Source organism: Lytechinus variegatus, chromosome 2, assembly GCF_018143015.1.
Source record: "Lytechinus variegatus isolate NC3 chromosome 2, Lvar_3.0, whole genome shotgun sequence".
NCBI classification, from domain to species: Eukaryota; Metazoa; Echinodermata; class Echinoidea; order Temnopleuroida; family Toxopneustidae; genus Lytechinus; species Lytechinus variegatus.
The window spans coordinates 10,362,247-10,389,932 of record NC_054741.1 but is presented as its reverse complement, the minus strand read 5'-3'; the positions used below and the strand labels follow the sequence as shown (position 1 = coordinate 10,389,932).

At 36.4% G+C, this 27,686-nt stretch overlaps 1 protein-coding gene across 3 annotated transcripts in view; it reads right to left on the bottom strand.

Annotated features, from left to right (window-relative positions):
- Nucleotides 1-27,686, bottom strand: part of LOC121407283 (deleted in malignant brain tumors 1 protein-like) — a 106,076-nt gene that overhangs the window by 35,115 nt on the left and 43,275 nt on the right. For 2 of the 3 annotated variants that reach the window (XM_041598262.1, XM_041598263.1), the window contains 2 exons: nt 10,492-10,579; nt 2,169-3,263 (listed from right to left, as the gene is read on the bottom strand). In XM_041598262.1, coding sequence (XP_041454196.1) covers nt 2,169-2,343 — 175 coding nt within the window. In that variant the 5' untranslated portion in view covers nt 2,344-3,263; nt 10,492-10,579. Of the gene's footprint in view, nt 1-2,168; nt 3,264-4,817; nt 4,877-10,491; nt 10,580-27,686 lie in introns of those variants that run through there. The other variant, XM_041598264.1, reaches the window with a different exon arrangement.

Here is a 27,686-nt window from a genome sequence, read left to right as displayed (position 1 = left end):
TATCCCCAATGTGGCCAAAGTTCATTGACCTCACATGACCTTTGACCTTGATCATGTGACCTGAAACTTGCACAGGATATTCAGTGATACTTGATTACTCTTATGTCCAAGTTTCAAAAGTCAGATCAATAAACTTGCGAAGTTATGATGGTAATTCAACAGATACCCCCATTATGGCCAAAGTTCATTGACCTTTGACCTTGGTCATGTGACCTAAAATGTGCACAGGATGTTCAGTGATACTTGATTACTCTTATGTCCAAGTTTTATGAACTAGACCAACATACTTTTAAAGTTATGATGGTAATTCAACAAATACCCCCCAATTCGGCCAAAGTTCATTGACCCTAAATGACCTTTGACCTTGATCATGTGACCTGAAACTTGCACAGGATGTTCAGTGATACTTGATTACTATTATGTCCAAGTTTCATGAATCAGATAAAAAACTTTTAAAGTTTTGATTGTAATTCAACAGATACCCCCAATCGGCCAAAGTTCATTGACCCTAAATGACCTTTGACCTTGGTCATGTGACATGAAACTCTTGCAGGATGTTTGGTGATACTTGATTAACCTTATGTCCAAGTTTAATGAACTAGGTCCATATATTTTCTAAGTTATGATGACATTTCAAAAACTTAACCTCAGGTTAAGATTTTGATGTTGATTCCCCCAACATGGTCTAAGTTCATTGACCCTAAATGACCTTTGAACTTGGTCATGTGACATGAAACTCTAATAGGATGTTCAGTAATACTTGATTAACCTTATGGCCAAGTTTCATGACATAGGTCCATATACTTTCTAAGTTATGATGTCATTTCAAAAACTTAACCTCAGGTTAAGATTTGATGTTGACGCCGCCGCGAAAAGCGGCGCCTATAGTCTCACTCTGCTATGCAGGTGAGACTAAAAATGAAATTTACAACTACCCCCCCCACTTTTCCTTGTTCTCAAAATACTATTTTTATACTGATATGGAATAACATAATTGGGGTAAATCATATCTGAAAATTATACATTTAGAACATGCTTACAATTCAGTATTCCAAGCAAAATAAAACCTTGTCAACAGATATGCAAAATCAGTTACCAATCATAACCATGAAATGAGCAAATAATGTGAAATTACAATTCTTTCCTGTGCTCACTGTTTTCCATTAAGTTCGTATCTGGCCATATTTGATATGTATATAATGCCATCATCAGGACAAAAAAAAAAAACTCAGAAGAATCAAACACATTTAAAGTCTGATCTGTTTTCCAAACTAACCAACACATTTTAAATTTGTTTTTCACCATCCACTCAGAAATGACCTAAATTCCTTTTGCTGCCTTTTCTATAGAAATGCAATAAACATACTGACAGTATGTAAAACAAGCCAATGCCCTCTGTCAGTAAGTCGGGAAGATAATTTGTAAAATGAAAGATGAAGAGAAGCAAGATAAGGCTGTGTTAAATGTCAATTTTCATGTTTAAATAGTGCACATGATCTGAATCAGGATTGAAAACTCAATTACAAAACACAGAACACAAACATGATCAGTGTTAAAAATATAAAGCTATTTACTAATCAGCTTTATATCTATGATTTGTTGATCACCTTTTGATTTCCCACTTTTGTTTGCGCAGCTTTAGTGCGCAGTTTGACCCATCACAAGAAAGGTCAATTCTGGCACTGTATGTACAGGCTTCCACAGTGAGAGCAAATTTAAAGACTATTCAAAACTCAATCATGTTCAATGTCACACTTGTGATGCTGAAGGTCTAAAATCTAAGCTTATCGCGTTTACAAATGCATCTTTTTCGACATTTAAATTTTACTCCGATTTATGATTTGAAAGAAAGACCAAGAGCAAAGGATATTGAACACACCCTTTGTTTCTAATTTAGCGTCTTGTAATCGCATTTTCAGTCATGATTCATATTGCTTTGTAAATTGGAAACTGACATAAAACACACCCAGGTCTCATGATTATCTAAAAAAAAAGGGAAAAAACCCACAGAATGGTCCATCCAGTTTACTTGTTAAAAATACATGGGAGTGGGAGGGGGGGGTGGAGGCTATGCACCTTCCAATATACATTTTCTCTCTTTATATTAAAGGAGATGAACAAAAATATAAAGATTAGGGAGGAAAGATAATAATTGCAAAAATCCTTACCATCTATGGGCTCAGGTGTATTGACTAGGTTTGCTATGACATCACCGATAAGCAACATCAAACAGATAGAGAAGACTCGCAGGACAAACCAAGATCTCTTCCATCTTTTCCATCGCTTTCTTCCCGTCCCAACCACCACCATCTCTATAACTTCTGTCACCTTCATGCTTGCCATCGGTCAATCGTGTTTATCAGCAAACTCTGATCTCTAACCAAACAGCCAACTAGAGATCTCCGAGCCACTGAGGTAATTCCATCTTGAATTCCAACACGGTCGGTCCAGTGAGCACGACTCAGCGGTCAGTGTTGACCAAGTGTCCCGTCCCTTGCATCAGAATTAGATAGGAGTGGATGCTTTGCCGATTGCCTCGCGGAGATTCACTGACCAGCCAGGATGGGGGAGAAAACAGGCTTTGTTTGCAGAGACTTCGTTTTATTCTTTCGCCTCTGTTCTCTCACTTTCACGTTGAGGTGTGGAATGATGTGATGCTGTTTGGTCTCTGTCTCAATCCCTCATCGATTCTTTCACATCCAAAGACATTCAAGGAATTCCATGAATTACCACCTCAAGCCTCCTATAGACATGTGATGAAAGCCGAAGACTCAGATGATCACTGACTGAAACCACACTCCTGTCACATCACAATTCTGTTTCAAAACCTTCATCTGCTTCGTATCTTTACCAGCAATTAATTAACCCACACTTACGAGTTTCTACAATTTTTTCAAATCGCGGCAGCTATGCGATATGCTTCCCCCAACGCCACCTCCTGTCAAGCACAAAAGATGGAGTCACAATTAATCTGGGTAGAGATGAGACGAAGACACGAGACACCTGCTACTGATGAGGATTTTATCTTGTTTCTGCGGTGCATGGAGTCAGGTTACACGCACCACCTCTCACTGCTGATCAGAGGTGTCATGCGCTACACCTCTCTCATCGTTGTCGTATACAATCACAGAGAGGCCTGGAATGCTGTCAGTTTACGAGATTGAGATGTAGGTTGCAATCTCTGCCTTGGGTTGGAAACGCAAGCTCTTTGTACTTTTCACCCTCCGGATGGTCTTAGGATGTTGCAGAGATGAGTTTTATATCTGAGGGGGGAAAATAAACAGAGAAAAGGCTCATCATTAGTTAATGTGTGGAAGGAATGCTGTCAAGGACCCTGTAACATTTAGCTTAGCGATTGAATGTGGGGCTCATTTTTACAATTGATCATATACAAACATTAATGCAATCAATTGTAGAAATGAGCCCTCCAATTGATCACTAAGCTTTAAATTACAGGGCGCAGGAATCAAGGTGGCTCTCTGTTGATGTTTCGCATGGAAAATCATGAGGGAATAGTTTACTGACTCTAACCTGCAAGAATTAATGTTTCAATGAAAATATCCCAGGCAGAGTCGAAGAACTCAGCAAATGTGTGGTGGGGGAAACAGGGGAAACAGCAAATCTGGGCTCCGTAACACAAAGGGATGATTCTGAGTGTGGGGACAAGTGGGTGTTGACAAGGATTGTTAATTCAACAACCTGGTAAATACCTGGGGAAACTTGGAGTGCAGGTGTAAAGAAAGAAACAAGGGGGGGGGAGGGATTAATAGGTGAGAGAAAAAACACAGAGAAGGAATTGGAAGAATCATGGAGAGAGAGGAGAAAAGTCAAACCTTGTAAGGACAAAAACAACACAAACTACAAATAAAATAGAAAAGGACAAAGAAAGTGTGAGGGGGTGGATGGGGAGGTAAGAGTTCAAAATGGGAAAAGATTGGAGAGAATGGATTCAATAGACAGCTAAAAAAATGAAAAACATTTTTTACAATTCTAAAATGTATGTTTAGGACAGGAAATGGGATTTAGAGACCCCTTTTCCCACTTTGTTTAGAATCTACCATCCTTTCTGCCCTAAATTTCAAATGCTGCCACAAACTTCTGCATCCCTATATTTGATAATTTTCAAGTGGTCCTTTAATAGGCATCAAAAGGGAATAAAATAATGATGAAAAAGAAATATGATATTAATGAAATAATAGAAAAGTAGAAAATTTTGGAATGAAAATGTTCAAGAAAATAACAATGAGAACAGCAGCAAAAATAATTGTAACCAACAAAGTAAAAGAGAAAAAGAAAAAGATAATGAATATAATTGGGATTGGTAAACAATTCTGAGTTGAAAATGACAATGAGAACAGCAGCAAAAATAATTGTAACCAACAAAGTAAAGGAGAAAGAGAAAAAGATACTGAATATGCTTGGGATTGGTAAACAATTCTGAGTTGATGATACTTCATGTATTGAGTGAGAGAGGAAAACAAGGTATGATGTCATGGATCCCTACAAGTACTGCATACTTAACATGACAAAATAACAAAGGAAAAATACTCTTCAGAGCCACATGTTCCTTCTGTTTGAACATTCAGGTTAACGACTCTTTGGCTCTCTTGATATTCTCAAAGAAAATGAAATGGTGCTCACATTTACTCAAAGCTGTTTTCCATGAATAAAAATGAGAAAAACAGTACACATGTTTACTTCTTAAACTTTTTCTTGTAAGTAATGTAGATGCATTCAGTAATTGTTGGAAGTTAGGCCATTACATACTCACACAATCTAGGGTGAAAAGAGGCAATAATCATTAACAAAGAACTTACAGAAAGGAGACAAGAAGATATTGAGAGACGCCTTTATACATCGCTCATCCTGAGTCTCATGAAAAGACGACACCTTTAATCACTGTTAATAGAGACACAAGGTGGTTTCAGACCGCCTCGAAGTTCGCCAGTTCCAGGTATTCTCTGATCGGGAAATTTACCCCGATCAGAAAATACCAGGTATTTTGGTAATGTGAAAGCAAACTACGCGTAATATCCCCGAAAGAAAATACCCGCTAAATAGTAGGTACTTGGCGAAATTACGAGAACTTTCGTGGGGATTTTTCCAAGGTCGCAGGTATTTTGGCGATCTGAAAGCAAATTACGGGAACTTTTATCCCAGCGTGTCGTCCGTGTCGTTGGGCGCGGCGGCGTGGGTGGCTGTTGGGCTAGTGATTTTGAATCTCCCGCCTTGCCTGCTTATCAGACCATACTGCGCATGCTCGTAACTTCGGGAACTTATCCCGAAGGATGTGTTTCGGGGCGGTGTGAATGCAGGAATAATTAACGGGTATTTTTTAACCTTAAAAAGTTCTCGTAATTTAACGGGGATTCTTGTGATCGAGGCGGTTTGAAACCACCTAACGAGAATACAATTCATCCAAGTGAAGGCTTCCAGGCAATATCAACATCCAACAGACGAGGAGGAGAAGCAACACGGCAGGGGAGATAACATTGATGAGTGTTGTAATTGGGGGGGATATAAAAGACAAATAGAAGTACATCATGTCTCTTGCCCTCCTGCCGACGAGATACCACAATGATATTGTTTTAATGCACTTTAACAAGTATGAGGAGTTGGGGTGCTGTTTTACTCCATGTGAAATTGATGGAGAATTATGAGTGCTTGTGTGGGGTGGTACTGGTATTGCCTTTTTCTATAATAAAAAGCATTGGTGGTAATTAACTAAAGTTCATTATCATGAAAGGCTAGTGGGTCAACAACTTTTTCCTGGGACATAAAATTTACCAAAGGCAACAAAATAAAGAAATATCCAACTGAACGTTTATAAGCTCTGAAGAGCAGGCAAAAGAATAAGGATTAATCAGTAAAAATTTAAGTGAGATCCCAGAAAACTGTTTTGGAATAAATGAGGTTTGAAATTATTCTGAAAAAAAGAAATGCTGTGATTGAATGAATGAATGAGTCTGAGTATACTGTAGTCGGCTAATCTTGCACGATTTTGATTATATAGTCTCACTTGGATACACACAAGTTTTCAATCATCAGTTTCCTAGTTTCATACCATTTGGATCATTTATCTTATCATTGAATCCTCATCATTCTCCATCAGTTACATGAAAAGATGGTTTTTCATATTTGTTCAATCAGTAACTCATGTGTCTCACACTCTAAGACTTTTGTTTATAGTTCAACTCTTTTTTTATATTCCACACTCCTCTTTATTTATCAGGCAAACACAGCAGGCATGAGTGGACATAAGAACACATGATCATGATGATGCAGTAAAGTCATTGGAACTCTATACAGATGATTAAAGTGCACAAGGATAAGAGATACTTGAGAACCAAACAACAAAGAAAATTAGTGCTGAAGATGATGAGACACGAGTTATGACAAATCTTCATAATGGTGATCTGAGGCCCTGTTTCATAAAGGACTTACAACTGTTGTAACTTAGCCTTTAAGGCAACTACCGTGGTAACAGGGCTCAGCAGCCAATCAGAATCAAGGTTAACATGGTGGTTGCCATAATGGCAGTTACTATAGTTTTAACTCTTTATGAAATGGGTCCCAAAAGACAAGATATTAAATTGATGTTGATTTGCTTGAGGCAAAAATAAGAAGACAAGATATTGTATCTTCTTATACCCCTTTCATAAACCCAATTATGCGGCTAATAGCAGGATAATTTGGTCGTAAAATCGCAAGAGGACCAGAGTTATCTGCATTATTTTGATGCTGCAATTATCCGCATAATAGCAGCATTGGGACCAGATTTTGACTTTATGAACGCATTTTGAAAGTAATGCAGATAATTGCCATGGAGCGGTCACAAAGTCACCCTTTTCCAACGCAACCGCATCGGAGGGGGTGTGCGCGCTTGCCATGATGATTATCCTCCTTTTTCAGGACAGGCGCTCGTAAAAATAGTGCTGATTATTTTGGAGTTTTTGAACGCAATTTGTATTGAATTATCCGCATCACTCTTAGGCAGCTAATTGGAGGATAGGTTTATGAAAGGGGTATTAAATTAACTGTCAGGATAAGAGGACATCCAGGATCATTGTCTTGTTCTCTCATCACTTTTAAGTGAACATGATAAAATCTTAAAATTGGGCATTGTATCCCAACTGATTTGACACCTGATAAGGTGTATTATTTCGTCTTTTCTCCTCAATCCTCAATGCCTTTCTCTTATTTATGATCTCATCACTGTGCATTATTAGGTGGTTTCAAACCGCCTTGATCACAAGAATCCCCGTTAAATTACAAGAACTTTTTTAGGCTAAAAAATACCCATTAATTATTCCTGCATTCACACCGCCCTGAAAAATACCCTTTCGGGATAAGTTCCCGAAGTCATGAGCATGCGCAGTATGGTCTGATAAGCAGGCAAGGCGCGAGATTCAAAATCACTAGCCCAGCAGCCACCCGCGGCTTCCACGCCCAACGACCCACTGGGCTAAAAGTTCCCGTAATTTGCTTTCACATCGCCAAAATACCCGTGACCTTGGAAAAATCCCTGCGAAAGTTCACGTAATTTCGCCAAGTACCTACTATTTAGCGGGTATTTTCTTTCGGGAAATTACGCGTAGTTTGCTTTCACATTACCAAAATACCTGGTATTTTCTGATCGCGGTAAATTTCCCGATCAGAGAATACCTGGAACTGACGAACTTCGAGGCGGTCTGAAACCACCTATTGAGTACCCCCAGATCACCCTCTTCTCTCTCTCTCCTTATATTTCTGTTTTATTTCTTTGATTTATGCAAACATAAAAAGAGGCTGCAAATAACGGAGTAACTTTTTTTTACAGGCATTCCTTTGAAGTTTTACAGAATGAGCCCTGCGATTGAATACTCAATCTCTTTAAACCCTTGGTCTACTTTTCGGTCACTATCCATCTCTGGAAAGCTGGAAGAGGTTCATTGTGTGATACACACTATTGACAATATCTAGGCTAGTAATTAAGAGTTGCTCATACAAAATTGCCAGAGATGCGTGCGTGCCCTATTTGTCTAAAACAATCACTCTAATCATTTAATAACCAATAACACCATCATGTGTGTATTCTGATCTAGTTTCATCTATTCATGACAGATCTACAAGCTCATTCCCGCTAAAGAAAACACACCGGGCACCGCAAGCGTTTAATAGCTGAGGGCTTGACACAGTTTCCGATTCAGTTAGCAACCTATATCTCCCCAGTGGTATTGATCCTTGCATGCCATCCATCTTTCCTTTTCTCACCATCTCACGAGGGCGCCGTATCATCGCACGACTCGGCCTGTATTATGAATACTTAACGTATCCACCAATATCCTCAAGGTGGGTGATAATATTTGCAGTTGATTAGAGATATGGGTCACATGTATGTACACTGGCTGATTGGGAGAATGAATGAGCAATGAAAGAGAGCAAGTCATTTTGAGGTTGGATAAAAAAAAATGGATGAATATTTTTCACAAGGCTACAGTCTTTTTTTTTATCTGTGTATAAGGCTGCGTTTATGCGACCTCGACCCAGAATCATGATTGGAATCACCATTTGAATCATGATTCAAAACAGCAGCATGAATCACGATCCGACAGAATCAGCGTTTATTCGACCATCTTTCTAACGCTGTTTCTCCCTGAATTCGGGCCGATCCAGTGCGCATCACAGTGCGCAGTTTGACCCAGGAAGTATAGGTCAACATTTTCGCACGTGTTTCTAACTTCACGTCGGCTGCTAGATTTTTGCTGCCGGCCGCCGGAGCTAAGGCGCGATCGTTTGTGCAAGTGCAACGCTTACTCGGCTTCCCGGCTCGGCTTCCGAAAAATAAATCTTTTACTTCCAGAATTCCGTGTATTGTACCTCGTATTGTTTTTGATCGGGAACCAGAAGGGGTCATCATCCTCCCTCCCACCTCCCGATCGATTTTTCTTGTCTATGATGGTCCTGTACTGGGCACGAATTCTGTTAATTTTGTCTCGACAGGCGGTGCCACATCTCCGTTGAAATCCCTCCCTCGCAAGCGCCGCTGAAAGGGATCGTCTTATTTCTGTGAATCCCGGTAAGGGATGCTTGTGCTTCAGGCTGAGCCCAAAGCACAAGCAGAGCCCTGAGTTCATCGTCAGTCCAATTTGTGCCTTTGGAACTTGAAGAAATGATGGATGAAAACAATGAAGTATACAAATGACGCTACAGTACAACCCCGGGGGTACAATACACAGAATGATAATTCCTAAATGCTGGCAATACTGCTACACGAAAATTAACCTGCACGAAACACAGCGCGCGCCTTTGAGTCGAACCCGGAAGAAGCACGACACAATGACGTCATAGAATCATGATTCAAATCACGATATCGTTCATACGACCTTTTTCGTTCGTGATTCTACAGAAACGTCTTTCCAAACGCCCCTTTTTTCGTGTTTCATGTTTGTGATTCTAATCATGATTATATTCAATTTCGACTAAATGCAATCGTGATTCTGCAGAATCGTGATTTGAATCATGATTCTAATCATGATTCTAGGGTAAAAAAGTGTCGAATAAACGCACCCTATATGCATCTAGGGGGATTCCAAGAAGGGGGGGAGTGGAAATGGCCCTCCAATTGCAGTGTAAAATAAACACACGAAAAAGGAGAAAAGAATAGGAACAAAAAGACATATAAAGGATAGGAGAAAAGAGGAGGAAGAAAAGTGAATAAAGGAAAGGGATGAAAAGAACTGGAATACAGTAAATCTTGAAGGTCATCATGTACAAATAAAAAATCTGCTCACACTTCATGCCCACATTGCCTGTTTACTAAGAAATATATCCTCTTCTTCCTCCTTCCCTTTTCCTCCTCCTCCTCTCCCCCTATCCCTCCTTCTCTTATTTCCTTCCCTCCCTCCTTTATTTTAATGTTCTCATCTTACTCCTTACATCATCTCAACATTTCTTCAGATCTGGCACACACTACCTCTGAGGTAATTGATATCTTACAACAAAATAGATAAACATTCAGCTCACTTTATCTTACAAACTACATAGCTAAACATACTCAGCTCACTCTATCTCTAAAACCTCCTTCAAACAGCTACAGGCAAAGAACTCGTTCTATTTTACCACACACTCAAACATCAAGTAATCACTCATTGTCGCTTATCACCAGCTATTCAATCAGACAAGAATAGTTTCTGGGGCACAAATTCTTCCCGATTGAATGTGAGCAATGAAACAACCGCTTTTTTTATGGGAGGGTACATTAGCTAATATGAAGCACAGGGGTGCATGAAACTTGAATAGACAGCAAAATGGGTATCTTCCAAAGGCCTCATAACATATTTGTACAACATACACTGTACAGTTGTGCTCAAAAGTTAGTGAACCCATGGTCCATGGTGAACCCCACCACAAACTGCACTCCTTCATGCCAAGTGTTGAATGTAGACATCAACACTTCAATGTTCAATGAGCCTGGAAAAACAAACTTGAATGAATAAAATATTTTATCACCTGACTTCACAAGTAAATATCCAAAACATGACATAACTTGGTACACTTTTCTGCCGGGGTTCACTGAGCTTTGACCACCACTGTATATCTGTAGAAAAACAACAAGATTGTTTCCATGAAAGAATGACGAAAATAGGATGGTTCTTATGGTAAATTGTCACTTGGTCTTCACCTACTTGGTCCACTTTCCAAAAATACATACATCACTAAGGACAATGTAGGTAGACCAATGAGGGCTCACTACTCCTTAGATAGACTAACTGGTTATGAAACAAATGTATCAGGATGCATAATCTAAAAGCCTGATATCAATTTTAAATAAATACTATAAATTATCATGAAAATTGTTAGTAACATAATTCCAAACTCGCAAAAACATGAAATATTTAATGTAAAACCAATTTGAACGACAAATCCCCCAATATAATGTAGATTTCAATAAAAAGAGAAAAATCAAACCAGCAAAACACTGAAAATTTCATCAAAATCGGATGTAAAATAAGAATGTTATGACATTTTAAAGTTTCGCTGAATTTCACAAAACAGTTCTATGCACATCTTGGTCAGTATAATATAGAGTTTTAGGAGCAGTGAACGAGGACGGCGTTGCAGTCGTCTAATCGTTCAAAAAGAAATAGTGAGTGAGGGATATTATCGACTGTCTCATTTGCATGTCACTGAATTTTACATATCACTGTTTTGTGAAAAATAAGTGAAACTTTCTTATTATACATCCGATCTCGAAATTTTCAGCGTTATGCTAGTTTGATTTTTCTCTGTTTATTCAAATCAATGTTCTCCTGGGGTGGACTTGACCTTTAAGGAATTTCTGGCACATTCTTCCCCACCATAAAACAATATGCTTGTCATCATTCAATGTTATGTTACTCATTCCTTTAAATCCGGTAGACCCAATAGACTTCCACTGCTTGAATAGATAAGCCAATTAACTACGATGATTTTTGCCATGTCTAATTAGTAGCTAGCATCATCTCCCCCCTCATTACCCTCATCAAGTCATCAGTTGACTTGTACACTATGGTTCCAAAGGATATTATATTCAAATCCATCACAGATATCAGTAGACTGAAACGACTAAATATGAAAGAACATAGATAGGCAATTAGGGGATGCATCATTCAAATTCATGGCATTAAACAAAAATAAAATAAAGCTGGAAATAAAGGATCCTAATAATAAACTATCATTGCTTGTGATAGATAAAGAGAGAAAAAGGTTAAAATAATAAAGATAATTGCAAATTGGAAGAAAAAAAAAATAATTATCGCAAAAAATAAAAACAATTGCGAAGGAAAACCTAAGGGTTGAGAGAAAGTAAAGGTTGAGAGAAAGTAAAGGAGAAAATCAGTCAAAGAAATAAAGAGAGAGAGAGAGAGCAGAGGGAAATGCCTGTTGGATGAACAGAGAAAAAAAATCAGACAGAGAGAAAGCTAGCAAAGAGGGGAATATAAAATGTTACATGGGACAATGAAAAAAATGTCAGAAAAAGAGACTGTGAAAGAGAGAGGGGTCTGAGAATGAAATTACTGTTGACATCAGACAATGTTAAAATTCAGAATTTGCTAAAATGAAAAAGAATATGTCATACCATTTGGCATTATATATCTGGAAGGATATCAGACATAATATAAAATGTCACCTCCCACACACATTAAAAATAACCAACACCATTATTAGATAACACAAGACACTTCAGCACCTTTCTCATCACTAAAAATGCCTGAACTTATCATTTCCCATTCCATCACCTGCTATCGCATCTCATATCTCCTCCCGTTTTCAAACAGAAATGGGCTCATACTCTGGGAACTGAAAACTGACGAGGCATCTATCATTCATACAAGCATGACTGATCCATATCTTAACGAACTCTACAATTTTTTCATTGATCATGGTCAAGAAGCATTTAGAAAATAACCCCTCAATTCTAAATTATAGCTCCATGGTTATAATGCTCAAAGATAGACATATGTATTGGGGAAAACTATTTCTCTTGAAGTGGAAATAAATGGCAGTCAACAGTTTTCAAATATAGCGATTACTGCTACGGGATGGCTGTCTCTTTCCAGATGTGGGTCAGAAGCTCTTTTGTCAGAGTATCTACGATAAAATGGTTCCAACGTGAAGACGATTGTAAAGTGAAGCGGAATGTTTTCTAGGTCAGATGAATGTCGCCCAATAGCATCTTGGGGGATGTTTTTTCCCTGTTGTTGTGGCATTGATGTTTAGTGTACCCATTGAGAAAAATGGTAGAGGCTACGGACTTCTACAATCATCACACAGCTACAAGGTCTACATGTGCTTGATTACCTTTTTTACATGCGGTTTTATGACTTGCCATATATTTTCTTCAATAAAAACCTATATTTCCTGTAAAAAGTTATGTCTGCAATATATGACAAACACCAAGAAAGAAGCGTAATAACAATCAAATACTAAAACTCAAGATACCCCATTGTTAAATGCATTTCAACTATATCATTCAGGCAGGAAAAATTGGATTATGCACTCCCCGATTCCTCCATCTACCTTCTCATGCAAACAAAAATTATGGGATTTTCATCACATTTCAATAGCATTCGTGCCAATGGCATGACTGGATGACTTACCAGTGTATTAATTGTCACTTTGGTTGATGGAGTTATCAATATTTGATTTGCCTAAAATGTCAGACATTAGAAATGGTAGAAGAGTGTGCTGCATGGTCACATGTTCTCTGCATTCTAAAAACCATTATTGACCATAATCATGTAAATATCCTTGAACTTTCATAAAAAACCTTTTTGCTTTGTTCAATTTTGGTTTAAGTATAATGAAAGCAATTAAAGAAGACCCTTTTCTTTTCTTTAGTTTTACTTAGTCAGGAATGATGGTGAAAATTATTCTATAGATGATTTAGAAACCACTTAAAAAAGTAGAAAATACAATTTTGATCAACTGAATATGCACCAAGGATTCAATGAAAGAAATTTGAACATTTGCCTATCTGAAATCAATAAATTATCACTTTCCAACAATCAGTACCATACCATACAAAGGCAGCAGTGAGAGACTTTTTTTGAATATCAATGTTGCCCCCAAAATTAATTTGCACTCAATGTGATATCAATGACCCCAATGTTAGAGAAACAGTTGTTATATCTCCAATACCAATATCATTGTTGGTAAAAACAAAGCTACACTATTACAGGCATTCTACAACACTATCTCTCTGTGCTCCAGAAAGTAAAGAGAAAAGATTAAAGTTGAAGAAAATATATCTTTTTTTGTTCAGGCAGGGTTAATATTTGTGCACGATCTGGATGCAATAAAAATGAGAATTCTTCAACTAAATGACTAGTCTTCCATTATGGATTTGACAGATTTTTAAAAAGTTCCTCATCATAATAAGCTCTTATCAATATTGCGAGCAGTAGATGAAATGCTTTGTAAAAGGTATTGTATATCAAGAGGGTAATAATGTGTAATTCATTTGTCCTTATATCATCACCTGCATGCAAACAGATAAAAATGGCATCTCTTTAGTTAAATCAATCATAGTCTGAAACAAGACTATCTGACAAGGGATGAGATGGGATGTGATGAGAGTGGTAGAGTGAAATGAAATCCTCATTGCAATCATAAAGGTTCCTGACACTACCTCTGTAAAAATAAACATAAGCCTACATCTCACTCCCATTACAAATCATCCTTCTCTTATTTGACCCAGCTTTCATTCCCCCTTTGCTTCAATTTTCATCTCTGGCTCTTTCATTTTGATCTCCTTTGTTCCTTTTTTTTCTTGTTCTTTTAATCTTTTTCATTTATCATCTGTCATTTTTCTAGTTTCTCCATCCTTTGCAAAGTCTTGTCATGTTTTCCTTGTAGTATGTTCCACTATCTCCCTTCCTTTATCTCTTTCTCTCTCTTTACTTTAACATCTCTCATTTTGCCTTTGGTTTGTTTTAATTCCTAAAATGCTTTCCTTCATCTATTTCTTCAGAAAGTATTTACTTCTAATCCTCATATGACACTTGCACGATTATTGGTTCCCGCATCAGAAGGATTCGGTCATGCAAATTTGTGACAGTGCGAGGCATGAGGTGTCTTAGTGGTTTGCGCCATGGTCCCAACTAGTTCAAAACAAGTTTACGCATAGAAACGACATGTTCATGTAGTATTCACAAATAGTTCATGTACATTCATTGGGGCATGAAATCAGACTCCACAATGATTTTTAAATAATTATTTGTTTTAGCCAAGCTGCGCATTTGTATGCCTTTCGGGTGAAACAATCTAGGATTTATGTAACCTATTCATGAGCTCGTTGTGAACTATATGAGTGAACTAATTGTGCACTACTTGTGAAATGTGTGCCACGGATCAACTTAGTCAAAGTTTACAAATAGTTCACACCACTCATCCCTGAAATTTGTCGTGCCAACATTTGAAAAATTCTCCAATTTCATCTTTCAATATTTCCATGTCCTCTCTCATTTCTTCTTTCACAATTCTCATCTTCTCTTTAATTTGCTTTTATAGTCTGTTTATTCACCCTTCATTTATTTTCACTCATCTCATTTCTTCTCTGCAAATCTCTTCCAACATCTCCATCTGTCCCCATTTTACTCACCGCTTGCATTCCAAGGCATGCTTTCATTGCAATATCACTAGCACTTAAGCCAGAAGATTCTAATCTTAATGTACGGTACCTTTTTTATCATTTAAGTTTGACTATACCGAAAATTGTTAGAGTCATCATACTCTATTCAATTCAATTTTTTTCTTAAACATTTGCTAACATCTACACTAAGCCAATATATTCATATCTTCTTAAGATAATAGGTTGTTCTGCCTTCACAACCCCCTTTTCATCTTTCATTTCATCTCCCACATCTCTTTTGAGCACTATCCCATCCCTTTTTAATCATCTATGTTCTATAGCATCTGCCTATTACTCATTTTCACTGGCACGAAGCCAGAATAAACTCATCTTTATGCATCTCCCTTTTTTCATCTCTGAATATTTTACTGACCAAAAGCATGTTTTCTAAAGCTGTAACAGAGATCTAATCTAATTGTCACTACACTCCATCTCTATTTCAAATACAAAATTAAACCAAATTACCAAATTCTTTTATTATTCCTATTGTTTAATACTAAAGTATAATTTTTTAAAAGAATAAGAGATGCTTTGGTGTGAAAATAATACCGACAACAATTTGGGTCTTGTAAACATCAAGAATTCAAGTTGTTATTTTTCTGTATTTTCAAGTGCTATAATTTTAGTTTGATTTCCCCTCTGACCCTGTTTGCCGATACTCCCATCTTATAACTAGGCCATAGAGACAAATTATACATTGTTTATGTCATGCAATATTTATTTTCTCCCTCCCTCACTTTTCACCTCTCTCTTTTCTCTCACCCCACTCCCCCTCTCTCTTTCAATCCACTCCTCAACTCATCCCTCCTCCTCTGCCCCAGTCCTATTATTCCTTCCTGTTTTCCCATTCCTCTTCCCCTCTCCTCCCATCTTCATTTTTCCTCCACTATCCTCTCCTCAGCCCCCTAATATTTCTCCTCCCACCCCCCCCCTCTTCCCTACCTTACCCCATCCTCTACCCACACCTTTCACCCCCATGCTACCCACCAAGCACCACACCCTTGCAGGTGCACACTCTACATGAACTAGACAAAATACCCCATGTTTTTGTAACCACATTTGCCCAAACATACCAGGCCCAATTAGCACCCCTCGAGTTCAAGAAAAACTGCAGAGCAAAATTCTAATTAAGTAGTTTACCCTGGGGAAGTTTACATAATTAATATGTGACCTTATAATGTATATAAAGCTTTCTTGCCAGGAGTCACGTATATTGATGAATGATTCAGCTTCTTGGTAAACATACTTCTCTGAAAAGGCATTGCTATTTTTGTATGTGATGGCTTGCTAGTAGTCAAACTCCTTTTCAAAGTCTATGAGAAGTACAAATACATTTTCAACAATCAACACCAGCAAAGAGTTTTAATACTGGGTTTTCAAAACATTCTTCCAGTTTCCATTAAAGATATTTATCCAATTTATATAATATTAAAGAAAATACTGAATATCGGTCCTGTTCAACTACCACTAACATGTTAACGCTATATCAATTTAACAGTTGTGAAAATCAAACAAGGAAATCAAAACAGATATCATAAGAACTGAAGTAAGCACTGATATCATTTCAAATAAATGGTAAGATATCTCCCTATTTGAACATCCTTCTTCTGAATATTAAAGTTAAAAGCCGTAAAGATTATTGCAAACTTCAAGGCCTGACTTCACAAAGGTTGTTTTGAAAACCCACAGTTGAGTCCATGGTTTATGCAGATTTCCTGTATAAATTATGCTTATTTTACCGCGTATAATAAAAAATTCCAATGCTGATGCGTGCGTTTGTCTCAGTGCGCCAAATTGATGCCTGTTGCTGTGGTTATCCACACTATTTTATTCATAAGTCCAATTTGGCGTACTGTGACAAAAGCGCACTTCAGCATTGGAATGTCTTATACACGCGCCCAATACGCGCTAAATTAAGCGTAATTTATACAGGGAATCTGCATAAACCATGGATTCAACCATGGGTTTTCAAAACCACTTCTGTGAATTCGGGGCCCAAATCTCTGGGCATCATAATGATCCTACATGATTTTATATATAAAAGTATTTCCCTATTATTTTAATATTTTACATGTTTGTGATTAAGTTTCTTCCCTAATACGCCTACTTTGGGATAGAAACTCAATAAAGAAATTGATTTTCTGTTACAGGAGTGCATTGTAAACAAAGATCTTAACCTTTCTGTAATATTGCAAGTATTTTGCTTTCACATTGGCAAGAAAACCTGGTATCTGCCGATCAGGCAACATCAGGGTAAATTTCCTGATCAGATAACACCTGGTATTCTTGAACTTTAGGGTGGTCTGAATACACCTCTTGCCATATATGCTGGCATGAACTGGCTAACAGATCCAGGAGGGACTTAACCTTAAGGGATTTCTTATTGGCTTGTAATGCTCCAACCATACTTACGTAATGCACCCAAGGGAATTTTCACACTGCAAGGGTCTTAGCGGGTACGCTCTGACAAAAATAAAATGTTAACCTTTATGGAGCTTACCCAGTTCCTGGAAGGCCAAAAAGCTGGCCCAAGTACAGGCTCCATAATCTTCATGAATGTTTCATACATGGATGTTTACTGAAATATGATGTACTATGCGTACTTCAGTGAAAGATGAAACCCCATTATTTTATATTTCTTTTTCAAAGTGGTAACATATACTTTTCGAACAGTCTACTCGAATTTGGTGGAATATCTTGTCAGAGGTAAAAATAGAATTAAAAAAAACATCAATTAGATACTTGTTTGTTACATTTAGTACAAAATTTAATTCATTATAATGACAAGATGTTTTTCATTACAAACAAATCACTTTTTTCATTAAAAAAATAATTTCTACTATTAAAATGCCTCTTTGAGCGAATAGAATTTGAGTACATTTAATTTTGTATATAATTTTCGCGTTTTCAGAGGAAATAAGATAAAATAAACTAGAATTTAATTCGTCATGCGGACGAATTAGGTGGTCTGTCTTTATACTCGCCATCATGATCACTATTACCATGTTCATGCAGATCAATGTGATCTTCATGATGACGACTAAATGTTGATTATGGATAGAATACTTGTGAAAGACGGGAGATGATAAAGCACTGTAAAAGAGTCTCTTTGATGTATGACAATACATGTGATTAAAAAAAGTAATCATAATCTGTTTTATCTTGCTAAATTTTAACTTTTGTACCTTTAAATTATCAAAGGATCATGTACGAGGTGGTAAAAAGAAAAAAAAATGGAAAAAAAAATCATCTTGTTTACCCCAGGACTTGAACCTCCGCCCTCGAGAAAGCAAGTCAAATGCGTTATCCATTGAGCCACGATATACCCCATAGAGATTACACGTAAGCAATTTTGAGAATTACAATTCCAATTTTGCAAGCGAAAAACGGGCATGATCCCGGCACCTGATAAAAAAATGGAGGGAACATTTCCGAAAGCTTAGAATCTCAGCAACAACATATTAAAAGCTCAGGGAAAACTGAAAAGAAAAAATGGAGATATGGCTCACGAAATAGAGGAATGTCGAATCTAGTTTTGGGAAAAAGTCATGTCCCATAGAGATTACACGCAAAATGAGGAAAAATGACATGCCTCTTTTCATCGCTGTTTTACGCCATGATGCGTTTTTCAAAATGAAAATTATGTTTACTGAGGAGAAAGAGTACATTCTAAACTACACTATATCAAAATCTTGGCGGAAAACGATCTATATTTAAGAAGTTACAACCAAATTTGCACAAATTTGATGACGTCATTTTTGAAAAAATGAAATTTTTAGTTTAGGCGCCATTTTGATGACGTCATGATATAATTTAGGGACAATGGTGACATGAAATCAAATCCACAACTTATACTCTATCGATATATGAAAAAAAATTGGGGGTCAATGGACTGTTCAAAGAGCTACAGTGAATTTTCAATAGGCATGTTTTTGCCCATATATGGCCTATAGTGAGAGCTCGCGCGCACACGTGCTGCAAACTTCAACGGGTTTTAATTTCGTCATTAATGGTCGTAGAAGGTTGATCAAGGTATCAAATTGTTCAAAATTTTATTATCAATGCAAAGATGTAAAAAAAACGGTGTTTCTGCGTTGCGTCAAGGCGTTACGCACGAAAGCGCGCGCGCAAAATTTGGAAATGCTTAAAATGACCTAAAACGTACTCTACTTTGGTCAAAAAGTGATTTTGAGCATTTTTAAATTTTGACGCGCGCGTACGCGCGCGTCGTGACCTCCACGTGACCTTTGATGACATGACCTAATGACCCTTGACCTGAAGTTGATGTGATGATAATTTGATTGATTTTTTATAATTGATAATGGAGATATGATTGATAATGTGATTTTACAAAATGGCGCCTAGATGACGTCATCATGACCTGGTGACCTTGAAAAGCTTCTTTGCACGTGTCCATGACAGATCCTATAGATGACATGAAATTCAATGAAATTGACCAAGTCCATTTTGAGATAACTTGGCGACAAGAAAATCCGTAAAAATAAATAAATAAATAAATAATAAAAAGAAAATTCTGACGAAATTAAGAGGTGATCTGTCATAGACAGACCACCTAATAAACCTTAAATCTGTTTCTCTATCAGCATGATTACATTTTAAGATTAACCTTAGTCCTTTAATTTCTAACTCATTTTTTTTTTTTTGTAATGTTCACGCACAATGCATAAAAATTACACTAGAAATTACCATAAATATTAATCTCACTCATTATCATACATAAATGTGTTATCTACATTTTATTTTCATTTACTGTTTCGGAGAAAAGAATTTTAAGTAGAAAAAAAATCTCTCAAGCTCCTCATAATGAAAAATATTACAGAATGAGAAAATTTTCCCATCTCTTATGACAACATCTCATTGCCAATTTGAGAATTGCATAGTCTTACTGATCTCACAACAACAGCCTTCTTCTAATTCCTTGTCCGATTTCTTTCAAAATTTCAAATTTTAGAAATCACTTGATTATCAAGGTTGGATCTCATTAAAACTAATTTGTAGTGTTTTTTTTATTTGAGAATGTGTGATAAGCAAAAATTGATATTTTCTTAATAACTTACAAGACAAGGCTATTACAAAGGGCATACAACATTGGTGTATGCTATGACACATGCAGCTCTATTATCATTCAGACTTTTATTCTAATTATCATTCTCATCTTGTATCATGGCAGGCCTAATTACAATAGATGGTTGACTACCTTCTCTCCTTCTCTTTCCCTCTTTCTCTCTACGGTCCCATCCAGATAAATATTTATTGCAATTCCGTCAAACGCATCCTGCTCTTGATCTATTAATCTCGTTCCGCTTTGGCACCGGGTCACGAAAAATCATGTTGCAAACAACCATATTGGGAAAAGATGAAATTGCTTTGAAATCTACTGTTACAGGCATCAAGTAACATTTAATATTGCAGTATTATAAGCGGTTGAATTCAGTGAATTTGGTTTCACATTTTTTTTAAATGATGAAATATTCACAGCTTCAAAGCCAACGTACGCAGTTGCAGGGGGCAATAATTTGGCAAAGTCTTTAAAAATCAAGGAAAATTGTTACCATAATCATTCATGATCTACGTCTATCCAAGTTCTGAAATGCAAGGTATAAATTAAGTTTGGGTTAATCCCCCCCAAATCCCAGAGCTTTTCATTACTAGATTACCGGTATTCAAATGTGTTTGACCAAAAACAGCTTTATGATGTGGAGGATAGTAGTTTTTTATTGAATAATTCTCAAATTCATTTTGCATGAAGTAACATTCAAGAGCCACTACACTTTTGCAAGATTGGTATGTCAGAAGATACTTAAGTATTATTCATATCTATGACCATTTAACAAAGCTTTAGGCAGGCCAAAAGCCGTAAAGTAATAAAATAAGAGTATGGTGGAAAATTAAAAAAGATAGATCATAAGCACACATGGGCACGTATATTATCAATATTAAAAGGTCAACAGAATGGCATACTTATTTTGCTTCAAACAGGGCAATTACTCATTTTCTTTCATAATCATTTGGTGAATTATTTTTATACATGCAAACGAACACTAAGGTCGCCACTTCATAAGACTTTATTTGAAGTATTGTGATTGTTACCACAAATGGAATTTTGTTTCGTGAAAAAAATAATTCATAGATTTAGGATTCAGAAAAGAAATACATGGAACAGAGAAAATAGGAAGCTAGATATCAAATTTGCATGCAATGCTCTGAATTAAAAGAAAAAATAGAATGAAAGAAAGGGTAGAAAGGGATAGGCAGATGAGAGAGAACTAGAAATTAAGACAAAGTGTTTATAATCGCAGCACAGGTTTGAAAGTGAAATAAATCAGTAAGGAAGGTATACACCTCCGATCCAAAGCAAGATAATTACAAATATCTATCACAATAAATTTTGACAATTGCTACCTTAAATCACATTTGCAACAGAAAGCTCATTTCATCCAACCCATAAAACTTAAGTTTAAACAATGCAAAAAATGACAACTGCTGAAGTGAAATAGAGGTATTTATCAAGATATTGCAGATTGCTTTGTACTTCCTTTGAGGTTTAGCCAAGATATTGAACAACTGAATGAGAGTGCTTGCTTTCATTAACGATGGAATGACAGAACTGGAGAGAGAGTGAGAGACAGAGACAGAGGGAGAAACAGAGGAAAGAGAGAGCGAGATAGACTACAGACAAGACATGGAGATGTAACATAAAAATAGAGGGGGGGGAGAGTGAGCGGAGAGACAGTGAGTGAGACAGAGGAACAGAGGAAGGGAGCAGAAAAGGATGAAGAGATGGGAAAATAAGAAAGATACAGAAACTCTAGAAGACAGTGATGCAATAAGCAACAAACAATCAGACATACAAATGAATCTATCATGTCAGTAAAGGGCTTATCATACAAAACAAATCAGCAGATAGCATTAATCTTCAAACTGTCTCGGTGTTTTCTTGATCTTTGACCACTAATTTAATCTGTACCATAAACATCAGTCCATAACTTGATGGGTAACACTCCTCCTTTTTGCACTGACATTGAACATCAGTATATCACAACATCTCTTTGATACCACTCACAGAAGGAACATATATTATATTGTGCATATGAACACAATCCAGCATTCTTACACGGAATGAATTCACAGATCTATAAAAAAACCTAAACTGTCATCTCTTGGTAACGATTGCGCATGAGCATCCCTCCCCTACTCCCACCATCCTACATTACCTTTGTGACCTCATCGTTACATCAAATCCCTCATTTTTCATAAAAGGAGGGGCCTCTTTCTCACCCCTCCTTCCAATTAACACTGCCGACTGCCAGGTACACCGGAGTCACGTCTACCGACCAATTTCAATCAAGCAAAGTTCTGCCGTGATGTCTCGACTAAAGCCTCTGCGTCATGGCTCGTCATCCTGCAGTCCCACATGCATTCAAATGGTGCTGGTGCTGCGTACGCTTTATTCAGTAATCAATTGGCCCATTACAAAGCATCATCAAGGTGGCCAATGAAACATTACAAATGGGTCTGAGGTATTTGTACTATCTGTCTGCTGCACTTTGGCTACCAAATTCCTATTTTCTATCCCCCCCTCCTCCCCCCCTGTCATGGGGATTCTATGATAACATTCACATCAAAGAGAAAGCCTCTGTATACTATCGCACATGGTTAAATTGAATTTTGAATATTTAATGAGGTCTGAGGGTGTCGAAGTGTGGCAAAAACAATTATAACCTCTGAAAAAAAAAAGAGTTTGGAAAACCTTTGGGATTGACACTCGACACACAAAAAATGCACCTTCACACAACCACACAATGGTGGGCTTATCAAAAAGGGAAATTATCTACTTTTTCAAGATCTACTAACACTGCATTAATATAATCAAGTATTGAATGCTACTTAAAGGGATGGTCCATGCTGGAGATATTTATGTATCTACAAGTAAAATTCACAAAGCAAAATGCTGAGAATTTGATCAAACTCGGATAACAAATAACAAAGTTATAGAATTTTAAGTATTTGCATTATTTCAGTGAAACAGTTTTAGGCATGTCTTTATGAATATTCATTAGGTGGGCTGATGATGTCATATTCCCATTTGTTCTTTTGCATTAATGAAATTAGGTTTATTCAAAATTTTCTACCAAGAACTTTAACAATTGGATTGATAACTGTTTGAGTGCATTAGTTATTCATTTCTGCAACCTATTTCATCATAATCAACCAAAATGCTGAAAATTAAAAGCAATTGTTGAATATTTGAGGGCAGTTTGCTACCAATAGATTTTTAAATTACAAATTTTGAACATGGCCTAAATTCAATATGAATTGGCCACAGCTATGGTCGTATGATATGAAATGATTTTCGAGAAATTCACAAATACAAGAAAGTCCTTGTCAATATCAAACTTCAAGTACAAATTTAAAAAAAATGATGATATCTTCCTACAACTGAATTGCCCTCTGTCTTTATATTTCATAGTTGCCTTATTTTGTTAAATATCTTATCAATTCTACAATATAAAAAGAACCGTGTCTACTTTACACATTTTACAACATAATGAGTGATTCCATACCTCCACTTGCTCACCTCCGAGCTCTTTTTCTCTTCTTTTATCCTTTTTAAAAGGGGGGGGGGGTAGTTAAGTTTACTGCTACAGACTTTTTCCCATCACAAGCCTCTGTTTTCTGGTATCTATGCCTTATTCCATATGTTCTAATCCATGTTCAAACACTATAATCATATGCATTATAGTTTGTACTATAATTGATTTGTTTGACTTTATATGAAGGAGAATATCAATTGGAAAGCAATAAATGCTTTCTTGAAAAGAATTAATATCATTTTTGTACTGTTGTTGTGTATTTGAGATATTTGTTTGGAAATTCAAACTTTTTGACTAATTGCATGTGAGAAACAATCCCCAATGTAGCAATTGCTATGATTTTTCACTTTTAATACACTTCCCGTCATTCTCCGCTAGATTGCGGCTCACATTCCAATCAAACGAACTACTACTTGAGGCTCTATATCCTTCTCTCAAAAGTACAAACTATCATCTCTGACCGGCAGCGGCATCATCAATATTCATTTACACACAACAAGAACATTGGCTATCCCCATGACTGAAAACATGGCACGATCCCATTTTCTTAAATTGAATTTTTTTCAGATAAATTACTCATGAGGTCTTCCCTGCATGGGCTTTAATGTTAAATCTCAAAGAGCTCAAAATCAAGAGACTGCAACCCGTTGATTAAAAAGATGCAAATTAACCTCCAACAAAAAAACATATTCTTAGAAAATAGACAAAATACAGGATTTTCAAAAATCCCCCCCCCCCCCCCGTAATGATTGCCAGCCTGTAGCAGTCGGACGACACATCAGAAATTTATATTGGATCAGAGAGATTCACATGTTTAGTCACTGTAAAGGATCATGCAGGCCAAAAACTGGGCATAGGCTCGGCAGGGTCACATAAAGGTTGTGATTAATTGCACGCTTTATTTTCATTCTTAATTGTACATCATAGTTCATGCAATCACTCGTAACAAAATGTTCTACCATGATTGCTAAGTTTTGTGTTACAGGCCCCAGGTCCATCTATGGAAAGCAGACCTTTTTTAGTAAAAGGTTTTCTACAGAATATAAATTCATCATAGTATTACAAATAATGCAGCTAAGATTTGGATAACATTTACTGACATTTTCAGGCAAAATCTTCATTCTATTCAAAATGATATCAAAGAATCCTGTTTGATTCTTGAAAAAAATTCTCTGTAAAAATATATCTATATGTTGCTCTGCTTCAAATTTCATTTTATGCTGGAATTGGTAAAATTCACCAAATAGGAATGCTAATTATCTTGTCATTAGAGTGTACCCATTAGAGGGAATTACTGAGAGCTTTTAATGGATCAAGATCATAATCTGTAGAAGATGGTTTCAGGAACAAGAGATACATAAAAGATGGGGAAAATGCAATATTAGATTGAGAATTTTTTGTTTAAATGGGAAGATCGTAAGAGGGTGAGAGGCAGAGATATAAAAAGGGGAGAACAAGAGAAAGGGTTGACAAAACAAAGACTTTAGGATGAATGACAAAAAAGAAAAAGGGAAATAGAGGTGGAAATACATCTAAATATATAGAGAAAGAGAGAGAGAGAAAGACAGAAAGGGAAATAGAAAGAGCAAGCAAGATGTTACTGAAGTCAAAGGGTGGAAATAGTGGGATCTTGAAAAAAAGGAGAGGAAGGGAACCAAGCTGTATTAATCAAACAGGCCATGAAATACACTACAGTACTCCATCAAATTGTTAGTACTAGTCTTGTACAGTACTACATATTGAAATAAAGGATGATGTGGAGGCACAAAAATATGGATACCAATGCCCCCCACAATAATTTTATCCGAAGTTTATACCAAAATAAATAGTCATGAAAAAAGTGAAAAGAAATAGAAAGAAGTACAATACAATTAAAGTGGGGGAATTGGGTGAAGCTATATGTGTAATGCCTATATATATATATGGCAATATATTAGCCCTAGTCACTTACCCATCTTTGTGGTCTTGTGGTTAAGACACCAGCATTCTAAGCTGGGGGCCCTGGGTTTGATTCTCGGCAGAGACATTTTTCAGCCTCACCAAAATTTTTCAAAAGAGAAAATAGCTCTGCAGAACTTTGATTCAAACTACGCATACCATTGTTCTCTTTCCCCATTTCTTTCACAACATATTTAACTAAAAAGAGAGTTGTCAAAGTTGTTGTACATGTATAATTTCTAACACTTATTGCAACAATCTCATTCTGATGGGGGGGGGGGGAAGGAAGAAGTTCAAGAAGAGAGGATGAATAGATGAATAAATGACATGGATTTGCGGAAATCAAAGTCCAGCATAGAAATACATAAATTGATGTGATGAAAAATAGAGTGGCCTTTCGCTAGATTGGAATATCATCCCAGATCTACAAATTTTTTTCCTCATACATCTTCCTGTCTAATGCAAGTTTCCTCAAAACAGCGGCTTTCGTGTTTCAGGCATCCGCGCAAGCCTGACAATTCATGATAAAAGGATTTCAAAATCTACCGCCCTTCCCCATTTTCCCGTAGCTACATTCATGTTTCTGAATTTGATGGTCTCATACTGTTTTTCATTATAAGATAGCATTCTCATTCTCATTTACAAATAAATCTGCAATTCATGACCGTCTGAACTTTCAAAAATGTTGAGACAAACAGAAGTACTTGGCGTTATTATTACACAGAACATTAAGTGATTGAGGCTAACCTTCCCCATTTCAATCCCTCAAAGTACTAAACTACTAACCAATTCAGGGTCAATTAAAGTACAAAGCAATAAAATGAAATTGAAATGAAAGATATGTTATTCTATAAGCTTAAACTCATATATCATTACGGTGTATGACTTTTCATTATCATCTTCAATGGCTTTGTAAGGGTCAACAAATGCATTATATGGAGGGTTCTCCTTTTATATATTAAAGACATAAGCAAGAGGACCATTTAAAATCTAATATCCACAATAAGGACCTCCAAGATTCTCTAAATATCCAGTTCTCTGAAGTATACAGGAGTATAAGCCTATTTTTAATAGCAAATAGCAATCTAGAAGTTCAATATCCTTTTAAATTGCAATAGCAATAATTATTGAAAATATAAATGACCCAACTCTGTTTTGCTTTGTTGCAGGTTTTGCATGTAAATTTAAACTAAACATGCAAAACCTGCAACAAAGCAAACCAGAGTAATAATACTCCCACTCTCGTCAGCCCTGAGTTACCCTTCCTGGTGGAGGACTTCAGGGAATGGAACTAAAAGGTACAAGGTACCCTAAGAAATGATCCATGATAATAATTTTTTTCATGAAGCATTAGATGTTCTAAGATGACACATACGAATGGACAATAACAAGGAGTATTACAAAAAAAGTTTATTGTAGAGAAGAACTGAAAATGTCATCAAAGACTGAACCAAAGTTCTCAATCATACACATTTTACATAGCAATATCTCTTTTAAATTTATCAGCTTCCATGGGAAGAACAAACTTGACTTCCCCTTATTTTTCAATATAATCTTCCCAAAATGGGGAAATAAAATATTTAAAAAATCACATTTTTTTGTGCACACCATGACAACTGTATTTCAGTGAAAAAAACCAAACCCAAATATATTATTTAGATGGCTAAATGACATTTCAATTTGAAGATGAATTAGGTTGATGAATAATGGATGTCTCTTAAAATATATTCAAAAAGATAAAATGCAGACTCGCTATGTTTTACATAATGGAATTGAAACTATCATCAATGCAATAAGTTACTTTACTTTACACAAATGTCAGGTACCTGAGTTTGGATATCTTGGATATAAAGTGAATTTTATCACAAATTAATACTTCATCGTCATGGTTCTGTAAATGAAAAACACAAATTAATCTGAAAAGAGAGAAAATATATTCATGTAAGTCTAAATAAAAACTCACATGCACATAAAATGCA